At 44.0% G+C, this 20,324-nt stretch overlaps 1 protein-coding gene across 7 annotated transcripts in view; it reads left to right on the top strand.

Annotated features, from left to right (window-relative positions):
- Nucleotides 1–20,324, top strand: part of AGPAT4 (1-acylglycerol-3-phosphate O-acyltransferase 4) — a 232,326-nt gene that overhangs the window by 136,308 nt on the left and 75,694 nt on the right. For all 7 annotated transcript variants that reach the window (XM_056566792.1, XM_056566788.1, XM_056566786.1 and 4 more), the window contains one exon: nucleotides 1,679–1,832. In XM_056566792.1, the coding sequence (XP_056422767.1) occupies nucleotides 1,679–1,832 (154 nt within the window). The remainder of the gene's footprint in view (nucleotides 1–1,678; nucleotides 1,833–20,324) is intronic.

The raw sequence follows: 20,324 nt of genomic DNA, 5'->3' as shown, positions 1-20,324 counted from the left end.
TGACTAGAAAATCAAGTTGTTTACATGGCCTTGAAGTTGTCTACATGATAATCTTATCAAGTATAATGAAGTAGCGTTCAAAATGGAAATTTACTTTATAACAAAAGCACAGAAACTGATGGGTAACTGATGGGTTTGCATCACAGGGGGCATCCGTTTCCTCTTACAATTCAGACATATGAGATATGAGAAGAGGGAAATTACATTGTAGGTCTCACTAGCCAGAAAATGAAATCTGTGATACCTCAATATAATAGATTCATGAAAAAAATAACCCTTCAAGACAAAAAAAACCTCCCCCTGCACTGACCATAAAAAGTTTTATTAAGTCCAAAAAGTTAAACATTTTGGGGCATAAACATTATCCCTTTCTCAGACACAAGGACCTAATGCCACATGAGATAAACAACATATAGACAATCATAGGTAGGTAGGATAGGGGCATTACTCTAAGATCCCTTGCAAGTCTCTCACATAGGCCAGCATCGATTAATATCAAGGTCATAACAGTACAACATCATTTAAAATGCAAAATAAAAGGAACGTCTCTCTCATTACATGAATAATGGAATAAAAACATTTACACATATGATAGCCCAGTAGGGGATTGCGTGGAAGATCCAACCTCTAAAATCAGCAAGAGCGGCAAATGAACTTCCAGTATGCAGGTCCTAACAGAAACGGAGAAAAAACAACTTTGTATTATTGCCATTATGGTCTATAATAGTAACCCAATCCAAATTTTCCAGTTCTTTAAGTGAGCTAGTACAGGTACTTTGAATCGAACCATTCATGGTACCATCATGCAATTTTGTACAAACGGTACATTGATTATCTAATTCTAATATGAAATTAGTTTGTACGATATTTAAATAATAATGAATGGGGGTTGTATTTTACCTACACTAGCTCACCTATTTGAATTTTGTTATTTTTATAGACAATAATTGCATTAATACAAGATAAAAAATATCAAATATCATATTTGTAATAGTTTTTATCACATCATTCATGAGATTGAGAGATTCATTTTATTTTGCATATGAAATGTTGATACTGCTATGGAACCAATTTGGCTGATGCTGGCCTATGTGAGAGACTCGTCGTGCCCTAAAGTGTTACTTTGTTACTTTTTGTTGCAGACATCACTCCTCCTCCCATAGACTTGCATTGAGGGTGCGGGCAGTGAGATCATGAGGGGGCGAGGCTATGACATCAAATGCTGAGCAGGAGAGTACCCCTTTAAGAAACCTTTTTTTATGGTCTGCACTGTCAAGTGAAACACGCCAGAAAAAAAACCTGTGTGGAAATCTAACCTTAGGCTGGTGTTGCACACAGTTGGGAGATTTATCAAAACTTGTGCAGAGAAAAAGTTGATTGGTTGCTATTGGCAACTTTTCCACTTTTCCTCTGCACCGATTTTGATAAATCTCCCCACATTTTTTTTTTTTTTTTTTAGCTGGATACACTTATGGCTGTTGCCTAGAGGAAAAAAAAACTGTGGCAGAAAACACTGTGTGTGACAACAACCTGATAAAGATTTAAAAACTGGAAAAAAAAACTTTAAACAATACAGTGTTTGCTATTATGTTGAGTTACAAATTTCGGAAGTTATTGTCCAATAAAAATATATTTGAAAACTAAAGATTGTTGTCATTTCCTGTTCTTATGTTCTCAGTTTCTAATACACTGTGAGGGTACACGTTTCACTGAGAAAAAGCATGAAATCAGTATGCAAGTTGCTGAAGCCAAAGGCCTTCCCAAGCTGAAACATCACCTGCTGCCCAGAACGAAAGGATTTACTCTCACTGTGCAAAGTTTGAGAAATGTAGGTAAGGAAAGCAACATGCAGATCATTTCCCAAAAAAAGGCCTCATTTATCAATGTGTTTAAAAGAAAAACTGGCCTTGTTCGCAACCAATCATGTTGCATTAAGAGTTCTGGTGTATATGGACAGTGAGGCCAGTTTCTCCAGTAGCACTCGGAGTCATGACTTATAATACAAAGTGCATTATTTATCAAAATATCCTTTTGGTGGAAGGCCCAGACCTGAAGTCGGTTTATGTGCTGCCATCACTCAGTTGGCATAAGTGACTGGATTGTTACTAAAATCATAATCCCCAGTTTTCAGTGGCAGATGTGAATTCTGCAGTTGGGTCTTTTCATAATTTCTACCCAACTGTTGTATTGGTGTGGTATCAATGTAATACTGAAGTTAGAAGTTAAGTAGAGAGCTCATTCTTTAGAATATCACAATCCAATTCAGAGTTAAAGGGGTTGATTTGAAAAAAATGTTTTCAGCTAGTGCCAGAAAGTTAAACAGATTTCTAAATTACTTCTATTTAAAAAACTTAATCCTCTGCTGACACCTCTGTCTGTATCAGGAACTGTGCAGAGCATGAGCAAATCCTCAGCAAACCTTCTACTCTGGACAGTTCCTGACACAGACCGAGGTATCAACAGATAGCACTGTGGTCAGACTGGAAAGAACTACACAACTTTCTCTGTAGTATATAGAAGCTGATAAGTACTGTAAGCATTAAGATTTTTAAGTAGAAGTAATTTACAAATCTGTATAGCTTCCTGGCACCAGTGTTTGAAAATATATTTTTTCCTCTGTAGTACACCTTTAACTTCAAGTTATAAAGTCTGGTCACTTTAAAAAAATATATTTTTGCTTATGAATGGCACAGCAAAAGAGTTAAGGTATGTTCACACTGAGGAATTGGGGCAGAAATCAAGCAGAAATTTTCTGCCTCAAAATATTGTTACTTTTCCACAAGAACTCACAGAGATTTTGCGCGGAATTGGAGCAGAATTGGTGCGGAATTCGAGCGGAATTCCACACGCGGAAATGAAAATTTCAAGTGGAGGAGGAGAAGAGTATAATATATATATATATTAGCCTCTTTTTTTTTTTCATGCGGAAATTCCGCGCCAATTCCGTGCAATTTCCACGCCAATTCCGCATGAAAATGATTCTGACTGAAAAAAAATTTAACATTGACCTCTATGGGAGTAAGACGCTGATTCCGCCTGAAAGAAAGAACATGTTCTTTCTTTAAGCGGAACAGACTTCCTCGTCAGAATTCTGCTTGAGGAAATTCATCAGTGTGAACTGAAGGGCAGAAATTCTGCACAGCTCTATGGGGTTTTCACTGCTGAATGAATTGGAGAGCAAAAAAACTGCAGAATTACTCGTGGAAATTCCTCTCCAATTCCTCAGTGTGAACATACCCTTAGATATAGTAACACTCCTCAGGGTACCACCGTTTGTCACAGTCTGATATTTTAATGCAGGGATTAGTAAGAAATCTTTTAAATGGGCACTGTCACCAACTTTATTTTTTGATATGTTGTAGTACTTATGTACTACAACATATCTCTAATATACTTTTATTATTTTTTTTTTCATTAAAAAGGTTTAATTTACATTTAAAAACCGGCCACTGAAAAAGGACTGATTTTGGAGTGGCAATCAGTCCTTTTTCAGTTAGGCTGCACTCGCTCCCTGCCTGTCAATCAGACAGGCGGGAGCGAGCGCATTGGCTCCCCTGGCCACTGGCTGGGAGGCCACTCCTCCCGCACATCGCCGCCTCGTTGCCGCCGCTGTCCCTGCACGCCCGCTGCCGGACTCTGCAGTAACTGCAAGTGTAATGAGGGAACGGGGTATGCGGGGCGGGGGGGGGGGAGGAGGGAGGAGGGAACGTGCTAGTGCCGTAGCGGGGGAACAGGCTAGCAAAAAAAAAAATAGGATGGTGGGAGCTACCCTTTAACTTGTCATGCCTTTTTCATGGGCAGCCTAATGTTACGGATAACTTCGGAAGAGCAAGCAAGCAATTGCAGATGCTTTTTTCCCTGAATGCTTCCATAACTATAAAAACTATAAAGTAATCTATTTTAGTAACATAGTTCATAATGTTGAATAAAGACGAGAGTCCATCAAGTTCAACCTATAACCCTAATGAGTCTCTACTGAGTTGATCCATAGGAAGGCAAAAAAACCTCATACTTGAGGTAAAAATTCCTTCCCGACTCCAAATATGGCAGTCAGAATGAATCCCTGGATCAATGTTCTGTCTCTATTAATCTAGTATACATAACCAGCAATGTTATTATTCTCCAAAAATACATCCAGACCCTTTTTGAACTCTTTTACAGAGTTCACCATGACCACCTCCTCAGGCAGAGAGTTCCACAGTCTCACTGCTCTTACAGTAAAGAACCCCCGTCTGTGCTGGTGTAGAAACCTTCTTTCCTCTAAACGTAGAGGATGCCCCCTTGTTATAGATTCAGTCCTGGGTATAAATAGATCATGGGAGAGATCTCTGTAAGGTCATATATTTATACATAGTTATTAGGTCTCCCCTAAGCCTTCTTTTTTCTAAACTAAATAACCCTAATTCTGATAATCTTTCTGGGTACTGTAGTCCTCCCATTCCCCATATTACCCTGGTTGCCCGTCTTTGAACCCTCTCCAGCTTAACTATATCTTTCTTGTACACTGGTGCCCAGTACCGTATACAGTATTCTTTGTGTGGTCTGACTAATGATTTGTACAGCGGTAGAATTATTTCCTTGTCATGGGCATCTATTCCCCTATTGATGCACCCCATGTTTTTATTTGCCTTGGCAGCAGCTGGCCGACACTGGTCACTACAGCTAAATTTATTGTTAACTAAGACTCCCAAGTCCTTTTCCATATCAGACGTCCCAAGTGTTCTCCCATTTAATACATAATCCCAGCCCGGATTTTTCTTCCCCATGTGCATTACCTTACATTCATCACTGTTGAACCTCATCTGCCACTTCCCAGCCCAAACCTCCAACCTATCCAGATCCATTTGTAATAGTGCACTGTCCTCTATTGTGTTTACCGCTTTACAGAATTTAGTATCATCTGCAAAGATTGCTACTTTACTATTTAACCCCTCTTCAAGGTCATTAATGAATATATTAAATAGGACAGGACCCAAGACCTCTGTGGTACCCCACTAGTAACAGTCACCCAATCAGAATTAGTACCATTAATAACCACCCTCTGTTTCCTATCACTGAGCCAGTTACTTACCCACTTACACATATTCTCCACCAGCCCAATCCTTCTCATTTTATGCACTAACCTTTTATCTTGAACTGTATCAAATGTTTTGGAAAAATCCAGATATACGACATCCAGCGATTGCCCCTTGTTCAGTCTGGAGCTCACCTCCTCATAAAAGCTGATCAAGTTAGTTTGACAGGACATAGCCTTCATAAAGCCATGCTGATATGGAGTCATACATTTATTTTTATCAAGTCCCTGAATATTAAAAATAGGGGTCTGTCTATTACGGTGAATGCCATCTGGACCTGGTGATTTGTCTATTTTTATTTTTTGTAGGCGGCACTGTACTTCTTCCTGGGTTAGACAGGTGATCTGTACTGGGGAGTTTGCCTTACCTCGATGTATTTCACCTGGCATTTCATTTTACTCGGTGAATACAGTGGAGAAGAAATTGTTTAATATACCGTATTTATCTGGGTAATACCACGCACCGGCCTATAACACGCACCCTCATTTTACCAAGGATATTTGGGTAAAAAAAAGTTTTTTACCCAAATATCCATGGTAAAATGAGGGTGCGTGTGTGCGCGTGTATACCCCGATATACCCCCAGGAAAGGCAGGGGGAGAGAGGCCGTCGCTGCCCGCTTCTCTCCCCCTGCCTTTCCTGGGGTCTAGAGCGCTGCTGTCGGCCCTTCTCACCCCCTGGCTATCGGCGCCGCTGCCCGTTCTGTCCCCCTGACTATCGGTGCCGGCGCCGATAGCCAGGGGGAGAGAAGCGGCGCCGACAGCCAGGGGGAGAGAAGGGGCAGCGGCACCAATTGCCGGCGCCGCTGCCCCGTTGCCTCCCCCCATCCCTGGTGGCATAATTACCTGAGTTGGGTCCGCGCTGCTGCAGGCCTCCGGCGTGCGTCCCCGGCGTCATTGCTATGCACGGCGCGGCGCACTGACGTCATGCGCCGCGCCATTCAGCGCATAGCAACAACGCCGGGGACGCACGCTGGAGGCCTGCAGCAGCGCGGAGCCGACTCAGGTAATTATGCCACCGGGGATGGGGGGAGGCAGCGGCGCCGGCAATGGGTGCCGCTGCCCCTTCTCTCCCCCTGGCTGTCGGCGCCGCTTCTCTCCCCCTGGCTATCGGCGCCGGCACCGATAGTCAGGGGGACAGAACGGGCAGCGGCGCCGATAGCCAGGGGGAGAGAAGGTCCGGCAGCAGGGCTCTAGACCCCAGGAAAGGCAGGGGGAGAGAAGCGGGCAGCGACGGCCTCTCTCCCCCTGCCTTTCCTGGGGGTGTATCGGCGTATAACACGCACACAGCCTAAAAAGTGCGTGTTATACGCCGATAAATACGGTATTTGCTTTTTCCTGATCCCCGTTTATAATTTCTTCCTCATCATTTTTTAAAGGGCCTACACTTTCATTTTTGACCTTTTTGCTATTTATATAGTTAAAGAACATTTTGGGGTTGGTTTTACTCTCTTTGGCAATGAGTCTTTCTGTCTCTATTTTTTTAGCAGTTTTTTTTACATATTTTACATTTTTCTCTATAGCTTTTTAATGTGGCGTCACTGCCTTCCTGTTTTAGTAGTTTAAATGCTTTATTTTGTAAAACTGTTAACATTATATTGTATTTATATATAACATTAGAAAATGTCATATTTCCTAACTCCACCATTGTTTTGTTCTGAGGACTGTGTATGACTATATTTTATTTACCAGAATCTCTGCCTTTTTCAAATGCTGTCTGACCAACTGCTAGTCACATGTAAAAAGATCATAACCAGCTGAAGGATTGGCCACTAATCTGATGCACTGAATTACTAGCTAAACATAATCATTCAGATAATGAAAATAATTGAATAAATGAATAGTTGATGATGAAATCGTGACCAATCCTATTAGAAGACGGGATGAAGCCTGTTAGGATTACCCAGTTTTGACTGTTGTCTGCAATTCAAAGTAGGCACACAGTATAATCTAGGACTGACCAAGGGTGTGAAATGTGGTGTGAGCACAAAGTCTAGCTAGATCATTCAGCAACATTTAACATACTCCATTATACTAACACTTACTTGAAGCTTCTAACTATCGCTGTTTATAATCTTCTATTTTTGCATACAGCCCACTGTATATTTATGAATTTTGATAAAGGGGCCAGGTGTCACTGTCTTTTGTGGTAGGCTATCATTTAGCAGCAACAGAAGCATATGTCTTGCCACATTTACAAACCATATGGGGCAGGCCATGTGGCTGGTTAGTGAAATCCTCTTGCTGTTGGCTGGTGAGACCCTTTGCAGGACTCCCCTCCACAAAGAAATTTAATTGTTAGCAAGCAATGGGCAATTGGTCCACGGTTTAGGATAAATTTGGGGAGGGGGAAATGAGCACCATGCCTTTTTCTCCTGGGTGGCCCCCATACAGTAGTAAGGCCCTCTCTGTGCCTCTGCATAGTTCTAGGCCCCCATATAGTAGCAGGTGGCCCCCATATTGTAGTAGGGGGGGGGGGGGCATCTGTGCCTCCATGTATTTCTAGGCCCCCATACTACAGCCATATAGTTTTAGGTCCCCTCTCTTCACCTATTTAATGTTAGTCCCCATACTGTACCCATTTAGTTGTAGGCCCCACACAATGCCCCCATATAGTTTTAGTCCCAATAGCAGTAGGTTCTCGGTCTGGGGGTGCACTGAAGCACTGAACTGGATATGGTAGTTACCATCCACAGCAGTCTGGTGCCTGCGCTTTCTTCTCTGCTGTCCTCCTGCTTTTCTCCTCAGAACAGTGACATCAGCTAGTACCAGCAGCCACTTTAAGATAAGGCAGCATGGGCTGCTGCCGTTTAAGCAGTGAGCAGCGGCGCCATTACGGATTTTTTTTTCACGTATCCCCAGACCAACTGCTAAGTATCTCTGAGGGTACGAGGATCTTAGGTTGGGAACCACTGGTATAGGGAAACAGTTTTCTATAATGCAAAGAAGTGTCACTTGTAGAAAGGGAATGTATTCTTCTGTAGCTTCTATACCACTATGAAGGAGAACTTCCCACTCAAATTTGTATTTATATACTTTAATTAGTACAAACTTACATTACCCTGTAAAACAATTCAAATGATCCCAACTTTAATTTAAAAGATCATAAATTTTTTTAATGAGTGGCATAGGTAATATTGATTTTCACATGTGTACCTGCTGTTGTTGCACATTAATTCATAATTGTACATGGACGGCACCACTCTAGAATCATTAAGTCACATAACCCATCATCATGTTGAAAATGCAGATGTGTCCTCCTGTGAGGAAACACGTTGCATCAGGCTTTTTCATAAAAGCGGAACAGGTCATAAGCCAATAAAAAGAGGTTGCCAACATCGGCAATGGACATGGTCAGCTGAGCAACGCTTCTTTAGTGCTGTTAGTGTTCTCCAGGCGCTTTATAATAAGATCAAAGGGACTGAGGATTGACCACTCTATCCACGTATAGCATCAGGGTGCATCAAGACAGAACCCCATTAAAATCTCCAGCTTCCATCATGGTTCCTATTACAGCTTACACAACGCTGTGTGCCACCAACCATCAGCGCATTGCCAGTATGCTTGCATCTCTAGAGCTCCCCATTGCCACTTGATGAGCAAGGTGTTGAAACCCATTGGGATTATATCCACAACAGGGAACCAGATGAGAAAAACATGTTTACCCACAATTTGGAAGCAGCGATTTTGGCTTATTCATTGAGTTGGTGTTGTCCAGCATCGGTCACATGTAGTTATAATTGGCGATCAACACTTTGTTATACAATCGTACGGTCCTTTTTTTTTTTTTTTTTTTTACTTTACCTTCATTGCTTTGAGGATTTTTTTTTATCATGCTTTCTGTCTTTAATAAACAACATGGATATATTGTTTGGTTCTGAACAATGTTTGGGTGATTGCTTAATGCATAAAGTATTTGTACAGTGCATGAACAGAAACTTATGACTGCTTGACTGTGTCAACTATTGTATCTACCACACACATTATTGGTTAAGAGGAAATTGATAATGTGGAATTATTATGGGTAGAAATATATGGAGAAAAAAATTATAAAATACTGATGGGGTTTGCTATAAGCCACCAAATATTATAAATGCTGCAGATGATCAGTTATGAAGACAAATAAGCAAGGCAACAAATCACAATGAGGTGGGTATTATGGGGGATCCAAAAACATTTTAAATGGTGTTACTAATAAAAATTAAAGACCATTTGTAATATGATTGTTTAAAAAAAAAAAAGAATATTTAATAAAGAAAACTGCTCCTGAAAATCCCACCACTAGGGGTCCCTATACCTACTGGGACACTAATCAGTCCTGCAGCAGCATCAGCTTGTCCATGAGTCATGGACAAACGATGACTCATGGACGAGGCTGTTACGCCGAGCGCTCCGGGTCCCTGCTCCTCCCCGGAGCACTCGCGGCGTTCTCCTCTCTGCAGCGCCCCGGTCAGACCCGCTGACCGGGATCGCTGCACTGACACTGTCGACGGGGATGCGATTCGCATAGCGGGACGCGCCCGCTCGCGGATCGCATCCCAATCCACTTACCTGTCCCGGTCCCCGGCTGTCACGTCCTGGCGCGCACGGCTCCGCTCCCTAGGGCGCGCGTGCGCCAGCTCTCTAGAAATTAAAGGGCCAGTGCACCACTAATTGGTGCCTGGCCCAATCAGTGTAATTAGCTCCCACCTGCTCCACGCCTTTATAACCTTACTTCCCCCTTTCCAGCATTGCCGGATCTTGTTGCCCTTGTGCCTAGTGAAAGCGTTTCCTGTGATTGCCTTACCAGTGTTTCCAGACCTTCTGCCGTTACCATTGACTACGAACCTTGCCGCCTTCCCTGACCTTCTGCTACGTCTGACCTCGCCTCTGTCTAGTCCTTCTGTCCCATGTCTTCTCAGCAGTCAGCGAGGTTGAGCCGTTACCGGTGGATACGACCTGGTTGCTACCGCCGCAGCAAGACCATCCCGCTTTGCGGCGGGCTCTGGTGAATACCAGTAGCAGCTTAGACCCGGTCCACCGGTACGGTCCACGCCAATCCCTCGCTGACACAGAGGATCCACATCCAGCCTGCCGAATCCTAACAGAGGCTGCATGAGCACACACACCAATCACCTCCCACCACCACAAGGGACACACCCCATTCCCCTGAGAGGATTTTTAACACTGTGAGCTAAAGAAAAGATGTGTTTTTCTAATAAATATAGGTAATAGCATAATTTTTTTTTGTGGGTTCTGACTTCATAATTTTTAGCTATCCTGATATAAACTGGGAAACTGAGACCTGTGAATCTCATAAAGGAAATAGGTTTCTGACCATAGCTAATGATAAATATTTGTCCCAAGTGGTGCAGGACCCAACCAGAGGGGGTGCCCTACTAGACTTAACCCCTTAACGACCCTGGCTTTTTCCGTTTTTTTCATTTTCAATTTTTCCTCCTTAACTTTAAAAAATCATAGCTCTTTAAAATTTTCACCTAAAATTCTATATGATGGCTTATTTTTTGCATCGTTAATTCTACTTTGTAATGACATTAGTCATTTTACCCAAAAATCTACGGTGAAACGGGAAAAAAAATCAATGTGCAACAAAATTGATGAAAAAACACTTATGTAAGTTTTGGGGGCTTCCGTTTTTACGCAGTACATTTTTCGACAAAAATGATATCTTCTCTTTATTCTTAAAATTATACCCTACTTGTATAGATTTGATTTTGTATCACTTCAGAAAAAAATCATGAATACATGCAGGAAAATGTATACGTTTAAAATGGTCATCTTCTGACCCCTATAACTTTTTTATTTTTCTGCGTATGGGGCGGTATGAGGACTCATTTTTTGCGCCGTGATCTTAAGTTTTTATCAGTACCATTTTTGTTCTGATCAGACTTTTTGATCACTTTTTATTCACTTTTTTGTTGTATAAAAAGTGATCAAAAAAGCGCTATTTTGGACTTTGGAATTTTTTTGCGCATACGCCATTGAACGTGTGGTTTAAAAAGCGGTATATTTTTATTATTCGGACATTTCCGCACGTGGCGATACCACATATGTTTATTTTTATTTACACTGTGTTTTTTTTATTCTTGGAAATGCCGGGTGATTCAAACTTTTAATAGGGGAAGGGATAATTGAAAGGGTTAATGATTTTTTTACACTTTTCTTATGCAATATTATAGCTCCTATAGGGGGCTATAACATTGCATTAACTGATCTTTTACGCTGATCGATTCATCTCCATAGGAATGGATCAATCAGTGTTTTCGGCGATTGAATGCTCAAACCTGGATCTCAGGCTTGAAGCATTCATTCGGCGATCGGACAGCGCAGGAGAAGGTAAGAAGACCTCCTCCTGTGCTAGAGCTGTTCGGGATGCTGCGATTATACCACCGTAGAGACCCTGCGCTCCACTTCTTCAGTACGCTCACATATATTTTGGGTCTCATGACGCAGGATAACAAATTCCTGCCACAGCTCACCCACTTTAGACACCATAACAGATTGGCAGGAGGTAAAGGCCACCAAGAGCTCGGAGAATCGATGGTCCAGAGCTGTAGCGTCATAGACAGGTCGTTCAGGAGAGTGCGGCTGCAGGGGGGTTAGAGACCCTTCAAACAGTGACAGAGGTGGGTCAGGAGAATCACCCCTAGGACAGTTGTTAGCCCTGGAGAACTGGCTCAGCGCCTTCGCCGCCTGCACAGAAACTTTAGAAGCAAACGGGGTGTGAGCACCAGGGTCTCGCTGAGAGGGGCTTCCAGAGCTAGAGGACCCATCATCAGAGGAAGCCTCCTTATCAGAAGTTGGCCGAGAGGCCTCAGCATACACTTTGGATTTCTTATTCTTGTTGTGAGGGCCACCCATGATCAACAGGACCACACAGGGAGCGGGTAGAAAGTCACCAGACACACAGTCCCAGTATTGCAGAAGCAGAATCACTCAAGGCAGGAGCAGGGCCCACAGCTGATAGCAGAGGTCTCAGGTTGACCACCAAGCACCACAAGTCCCAGCAAGACAGCAGTCTCCCTCCAATGTACTCACAGGCCTATAGAAGCGTACAGGACCAGGCAGTGGATAGCCCCCTAAAGCATGGCAGAGAAGAGATGGTCAGGATGAGAAGACAGTCCAGCTGTAAAGGCACCCTTTATGGTAGGGCAGAGGGCAGCAGGGATACAGATGGGAACCGCAGGGAGTCCAACCAGACCAGCAGCCATGGATTCAGCCAGGAGCCGCAAGGACACCACACCAGGCCTGCACTGAGGAGCCCGGGAGTAACCTAGGTGACGGGGGAAGCCACGCCCGCGAAGCCTGTCATAGCGGCTCCCCATCTTCACCTCCAAAGCGATGCAGCCCAGGCCGGGGACCAGTAGGAACAGCCAACCGCAGAGCAGAGGAGAAGCCACTGGACAGCCACAGCAGGAGAAGACAGCACCCGCTCCAGGAGATCACCGGGTACAGAGTCTGCCGCCCACAGCAGGAGAGCTCACCACCGGACCGCCGCTCCAGCCATGACCGCGCACCAACAGGGTCCCGGAGCCTTCACCTGACACCGGAGAGCCACAGGGGTAAGAACTGGCCGTTTATACAGGGTAATTTCAGGGTATGCAGTGCCAAGTGGTGGGAGCTCCGGAGCGTGCGACCGCTTAGCTCGGCATCCAAACCACGCCCCTCCAAAGAGATGTTTTTTTAAAATAATTGGTTGTTTGGATCAGCAGGTATGCAAGCGTACAGTACATTTGGACAAGGTGAATTCTCAGCAAAATTTATTAAACTAATAGGTCATTTGTGTACTTTATGATCATGAAGTGCAAGCCCGCTAGCCACCTCAGGGCCACCATTAAGTAGCAGGTCCCTAACATCCCGAGCATAAAATGGCGCCACACTGAGTGGCGACCACCACTGCTGCAACACCAGTGCCCACAGGGGGAACAACACTCTGGCAGAGCAGCCACAATACCACTCGAACCAGTCTCTGGCCCGCGCCTCCCCACAGATACTGCACCACGGCAGCAATGGACGACACACAGCACCGCACCAGAGCAAACAGGTGTAAAAGCTCACTTACAATGTGCTCCCAGTCAAAAACTGGGAGACTGCCAGAAATAATAGGGCCGTTTGCGGCTTCCTGCCAATTTATATAGGCCTGGGCTGGGATTTCAAGTATTCTCTCTCTGAATTCACAATGTGTTTTTTATCCCCCTCTTTTTTTGTTTTTACTTGGTCAGCACTCTGGCCCTCCCCCTTAGCCCAGGCCTATATAAATTGTCAGGAAGCTGCTTAGGGCCCTATTATTTCTGGTAGTCTCCCAGTCTTTGACTGGGAGCACATGGTAAGTGAGCTTTTACACCTGTTCACACTGGTGCTGCGCTGAGCGGCGTCTATTGCTGCTGCGGCACCGTGTCTGTGGGGAGGTGCGGCCCAGGGTCTGGTTCAGGCAGCATTGGGGCTGCTCTGCCAGTGGGCTGTTCCCCCTGTGGTCACTGGTGTTGCGGTGGTGTTGGTCACCGCTCAGTGCGGCACCGTTTTATGCTAGGGATGTTAGGGACCCGCTACTTACAGGTGGCCATGATGTGGCTAGCGGGCTTGCACTTCATGATCCTAAAGTGCACTAACGACCTGTTAGTTTAATGAATGTTGCTGAGAAGCCTTATATCCTTGTGCATGTTGTAGATGTACGACCATGTCTGGTTTTACTCTCTATTTGAATGTAGATTTGGACAAGCCAACTTTGTTTTGGAAGAAGGTGCTGTGAAACAAAGTTGGAGTTGTTTGGTCATAACAAGTGGCGTTATGCATGGCATAAAAAGAACACAGCATTCCAAGACTTGCAATACAGGGGCTGGAGCATTGTGACATCACGGCCCACCCCTTAATGAAAGTCTATGGGAGGGGGCGTGACGAGGGGCAGAGCCGTGATGTCCCGATTCTCCGGCCCCTGTATTGCCGTCATTACGCACAAAGTGAGTTTGCTCTGTGCAGTAATGACAGCGGGGTACTGCAGCCCAGATCCCGGGGTCCCCAGCGGCGGGCCCCCCGCAATCAGACATCTTATCCCCTTTCCTTTGGATAGGGGATAAGGTGTCTAGGGGCGGAGCACCCCTTTAAGAATAATGTAGAGGAATCAGTCATAAAGTTAAAATTACTCCGGGGCTCGATATTTTAACAAGACCTCAACCCAAAACACTGCTCAAAATGTTCTGGAATGCCATCCCAGTCCCAAGATCTGAATATCATTGAAAATCTATAGTGTGACGTGAAGCGGGCTGTCCATACTCTGCAACCATTAAACCTTACTGAACTGGAAATGTTTTGCAGGAGGAATGGTCCAAAATACCTTCATCCAGAATCCAGAAACTCATTACAGGCTATAGAAAGCATCTAAAGGCCCTTATTTCTGCTAAAGGAGGCTCAACTAAATATTGATTTGATATTTCTGTTGAGGTATCCAAATTTATGTACCTGTCTACTTTTGTTTTAATGCAGATTGCACATTTTCTGTTCTTTCAATAAACCTTATTTCATTTCTGAAATATTACTATGTCATTCAGATATTTGATAGCTGATTCAAACACCCAATAATTTATAAATGAAAATCATGGAAATTGTCAGGATTGCATAAATGTTTGCATACGACTGTAAGTAATTGGCTCAGTGATAGGAAACAGAGGGTGGGTAATAATGGTACTTACTCTGATTGGATGACTGTTACTAGTCTGGTATCACAGGGGTCAGTTTTGAGTCCTATTCTTTTTACTATATAATCCCTCTACAAGGTCATCAATAAATATAATAAGTATCAATCTTTGCAGGTGATACTAAGCTCTGTAAAGTGGTTAACGCAATAGAGGACAGGGTGCTGTTACAAATGGATGTGGATAGGTTGGAGGTTTTGGCTGAGAAGTGGCAGATGAGGTTCAAAATAGATGACTGTAAAGTTATGCACATGGGGAAGGGAATACAGGCTGTAAATATGTATTAAATGTGAAAATACTGGGGAAGACTGACATGGAAAAAGGACTTTTAGTCCTTTTAGGAAGTTTTAGTTAACAGTAAATTATACTTTAGCGGCCAGTGTCAGGCAGCTGCTGCCAAGGCAAATAAAATCATGGTGTGCATCAAAAGGGGCAAAGATGCCCGAGACGTGGAAATAATTCTACCACTGTATAAATTACTAGTCAGACCATACATGAAATACTGTATACAGTACTGGGTCCCAGTGTACAAGAAAGATTATAGTAGAGCTGGAGAGGGTTCAAAGACTGTAAATGGAAAAATGGGAACAAATTGGAGAAAATGGGAGTTATTTAGTTTAGAAAAAAGACAACTTAGTGGTGACCTACTAAACATGTATAAATAGATCAGGGGGCAGTACAGAGATCTCTCCCATGTCTTATCTATACCCAGGACTGTATCTATAACAAGGGGGCATCCTCTACGTCTAGAGGAAAAATGTTTCTACTCCAGCACAGACGTGGGTTCTTTACTATAAGAGCAGTGAGACTGTGGAACTCTCTCCTAGAGGAAGTGGTCATGGTGAACTCGGTGAGAGTTCAAAATAGCCTTGTACACATTTCTAGAGAATAATGATATTACATGGAAACTAGATTTATAGAAACATACAGAACTTTGATGAGTGGGATTTATTCTGATTTCATATTTGGAGTTGGAAAGGTATTTTTCCCCTAGTATGGGGCATTAGCCTCATAGCCCTTGACAAAGCTGATTCGTCAGCGAAATGTCAGGGGAGTATAGCAGTTACTTGTTTTAAACAGCGGTTCTAATGATGGCATAAGAAATAGAGATAGGGATCAAGCACTGGGAGCAATCGTGTGTAGGAAAGATAAGTTTACAGATTATATGCAATAACCTGAGCTGAATATGTCTACCTCCCCTGTTTTCATGGGTCATTATTCTACTGAACTATACCACCACTGAGCCGTTGACAATTTTAAAACCTGTGTGACGCCCCACAATATATAAATATATATTTGGCCTTAACATAGTTTTTGTGGAAAAATGAATAATGGTGTTACAAAGTACAAGAGGTACTGCATTAACCTGTTGGGGACGAAGGGCATACGCCCGTGGGAATGACTGCTGGTATCTATCAGCAGGCACCCCGTGCAAATGCCCAGGGGGGGTCATTAGACCCCCCCCCCCCATGTCGGCGATCGGCGCAAATCGCAAGTGAACTCACACTTGCGATTTGCGCCGATTACGGGTCATTACGGGTCTATGGTGATAGATAGAAGGGGGGATCGCGGTTGTCTAAGACAACTACGTTCCCCCTGAAGGCATAGGAGTGAGGTGGCAGAGGTGCCACTCCTCCTATCCCTGCTATTGGTGGTCTAGACGCGACCACCAATAGAAGATCGGGGGCGGAAAGGTTTTCTTTTGTTTTCCCCGTCCTGCCCACCCACAATAGGCAGGGCAGAATGGGGAACCGAAGGGGACCGAACGCCGAAGATCCACTTACCCCTCCCAAGGCTGCGAGCGACGGTGATCGGCGGGCGACGACGTCGTGCGGCAGAAGAAGACCGCTCCCTGGATCCTACGGAAGCAGGTAAGTTGCCTAGCAACATCTGGAGGGCTACAGTCTGAGACTGTAGCCCTCCAGATGTTGCAAAAGTACAACTCCCAGCATGCCCAGACAGCTATTTGCTGTTTGGGCATGCTGGAATATGTAGTTTTGCAACAGCTGGAGGGCTGCAGTTTGAGACCACTATAAAGTGGTCTCTAAACTGTATCCCTCCAGATCTTGCAAAACTACAACTCCTAGCATGCTCAAACAGCTCTTTGCTGTCTGGACATGCTGGGATTTGTAGTTTTGCAACATCTGGAGGGTCACAGTTTGGAGATCACTGGGCAGTGGTCTATAAACTGTAGCCCTCCAGATGTTGCAAAACTGCAAATCCCAGCATGCCCAAACAGCAAACAGCTGTCTCTGCATGCTGGGAGTTGTAGTTGCGTAACCTCCAGCTGTTGTATAACTACATCTCCCAGCATGCCCCTCGGCAATTAATACATGCTGGGAGTTGTAGTTTTGCAACAGCTGGAGGCACACTGGTTGGAAAATTCTGAGTTAGGTAACAGAACCTAACTGAAGGTTTTCCAACCAGTGTGCCTCCAGCTGTTGCAAAAGTACAACTCCCAGCATGTACGGTCTGTCAGTACATGCTGGGAGTTGTAGTTTTGCAACAGCTGAAGGCACACTGGTTGGAAAATTCTGAGTTAGGTAACAGAACCTAACTGAAGGTTTTCCAACCAGTGTGCCTCCAGCTGTTGCAAAAGTACAACTCCCAGCATGCACTGTCTGTCAGTGCATGCTGGGAGTTGTGGTTTTGAAACAGCTGGAGGTTTGCCCCCCCCATGTGAACGTACAGGGTACATTCACACAGGCAGGTTTACAGTAAGTTTCCTGCTTGAAGTTTGGTCTGCTGCAAATTTTTCGCCGCAGCTCAAACTTCTAGCGGGAAACTCACCGTAACACGCCAGTGCGAATGTACCCTAAAAACACTACACTACACTAACACAAAATAAAGGGTATAATGATACATATACACCCCCTTACACTGTCCCCCCCAATAAAAATGAAAAACGTATTGTGCGGCAGTGTTTCCAAAACGGAGCCTCCAGCTGTTGCAAAACAACAACTCCCAGAATTTCTGGACAGCCACTGACTGTCCAGGCATGCTAGGAGTTAAGCAAACAGCTGGAGGCACCCTGTTTGGGAATCACTGGTGTAGAATACCCCTATGTCCACCCCTATGCAATTCCTAATTTAGTCCTCAAATGCGCATGGCGCTCTCTCACTTCGGAGCCCTGTCGTATTTCAAGGAAACAGTTTAGGGCCACATATGGGGTATTTCCGTAATCGGGAGAAATTGCACTACAAATTTTGGGGGGCTTTTTCATCTTTTACCCCTTATGAAAAGGAAAAGTTGGGGGCTACACCAGCCTGTTAGTGTAAAAAAAAAAAAATGTTTACACTAACATGCTGGTGTTGCCCCATACTTTTTATTTTCACAAGCAGTAAAAAGAAAAAAAGCCCCCCAAAATTATTAACGCAATTTCTCCTGAGTACGGAAATACCCCATATGTGGGCGTAAAATGCTCTGTGGGCGCACAACAAGGCTCAGGAGTGAGAGCGCACCATGTACATTTGAGGCCTAAATTGGTGATTTGCACAGAGGTGGCTGATTTTACAGCGGTTCTGACATAAACGCAAAAACATAAATACCCACATGTGACCCCATTTTGGAAACTACACCCCCCACAGAACGTAACAAGGGGTATAGTGAGCCTGAGCACCTCACAGGTGTTTTCACTAAAATGCTGGTGTTACCCTAAATTTTTCATTTTCACAAGGGAAAATAGGAAAAAAAAAAGCCCCCCAAAATTTGTAACCCAATTTCTTCTGAGTAAGAACATATCCCATATGTGGATGTAAAGTGCTCGGCGGTCGCACTACAATGCTCAGAAGAGAAGGAGCGCCATTGGGATTTTGAAGAGAAAATGTGTCCGGAATTGAAGGCCACATGAGTTTACAAAGCCCCCATAGCACCAGAACAATGGACCCCCCCCCACATGTGACCCCATTTTGGAAACTACACCCCTCATGTAGTGTATTAAGGGGTACAGTGAGCATTTACGCCCCACAGGTGTCTGACAGATTTTTGGAACAGTGGTCCGTGAAAATGAAAAATTTAATCTTTCATTTGCACAGTCCACTGTTCCAAAGATCTGTCAAACGCCAGTGGGGTGTAAATACTCACTGCACCCCTTATTAAATTCTGTGAGGGGTGTAGTTTCCAAAATGGAGTCACATGTGGGGGGGTCCACTGTTCTGGCACCACAGGGGGCTTTATAAACGCACATGGCCCCTAACTACCATTCCAAACGAATTCTCTTTCCAAAAGCTCAATGGCGCTCCTTCTCTTTTGAGCATTGTAGTTCGCCCGCAGAGCATTTTACATCCTAACATGGGGTATTTCCATACTCAGAAGAGATGGGGTTACAAATTTTGGGGGGCATTCTCTCCCATAACCCTTTGTAAAAATTGTAAATTTGGGGAAAAAACTGCACTTTAGTGAAATTTTTTTTTTCCATTTACACATCCGATTTTAACGAAAAGTCGTCAAACACCTGCATGGTGTTAAGGCTCACTGGACCCCTTGTTATGTGCCTTTAGGGGTGTAGTTTCCAAAATGGTATGCCATGTGGGGTTTTCTGCTGTTCTGGCACCATAGGGGCTTCCTAAATGTGACATGCCCCCCAAAAACCATTTCAGCAAAATTCACTCTCCAAAATCCCATTGTTGCTCCTTCCCTTCTGAGCCCTCTACTGCGCCTGCCGAACACTTGACATACACATATGAGGTATTTCCTTACTCGAGAGAAATTGGGTTACAAATTTTGGGGGGCTTTTTCTCCTATTACCACTTGTAAAAATTCAAAAACTGGATCTACAAGAACATGAGAGTGTAAAAAATGAAGATTTTGAATTTTCTCCTTCACTTTGCTGCTATTCCTGTGAAACACCTAAAGGGTTAACAAACTTTCTGAATGTCGTTTTTGATACTTTGAGGGGTGCAGTTTTTATAAATGGGTCATTTGGGGGCATTTCTCATTTGAAGGCCCTTCAAATCCACTTCAAAACTGAACTGGTCCCTGAAAAATTCAGATTTTGAACATTTTGTGAAAAATTGGAAAATTGCTGCTGAACTTTGAAGCCCTCTGATGTCTTCCAAATGTAAAAACATGTCAACTTTGTGATGCAAATATAAAGTAAAACCTCCAAACCCCAGTCACCAAGGTGACGGGGTAAAAACACCTACTGAAAGTTCCCTCCCTAACTATATAAAACTTCACTTTTATTGTACTATTATTAAAAAGTCCCCTGTAGTGAATAAAATTTGCAGACTATTCCATCAACTAGTATTGCTTCTCCTGTCTGGAGTTTACAGTAATGTGTGCTTGACAGTGGCTGCAGACCACTGTCTAATGGGGAAAACGCTGCAGTTAAAATGTAATCAATCTGTCTCCCCTACATGTTTCGTGGTATGACCCACGTCCACGTCCGTCATTTGTCTCTTAACCCCTGAGGACCTGGGTCATACCACGAAACATGTAGGGGAGACAGATTGATTACATTTTAACTGCAGCGTTTTCCCCATTAGACAGTGGTCTGCAGCCACTGTCAAGCACATATTACTGTAAACTCCAGACAGGAGAAGCAATACTAGTTGAGGGAAT

Source organism: Hyla sarda, chromosome 3 (assembly GCF_029499605.1).
Source record: "Hyla sarda isolate aHylSar1 chromosome 3, aHylSar1.hap1, whole genome shotgun sequence".
In the NCBI taxonomy this organism is placed as follows: domain Eukaryota; kingdom Metazoa; phylum Chordata; class Amphibia; order Anura; family Hylidae; genus Hyla; species Hyla sarda.
This window is presented reverse-complemented; position numbering and strand designations above follow the sequence as displayed.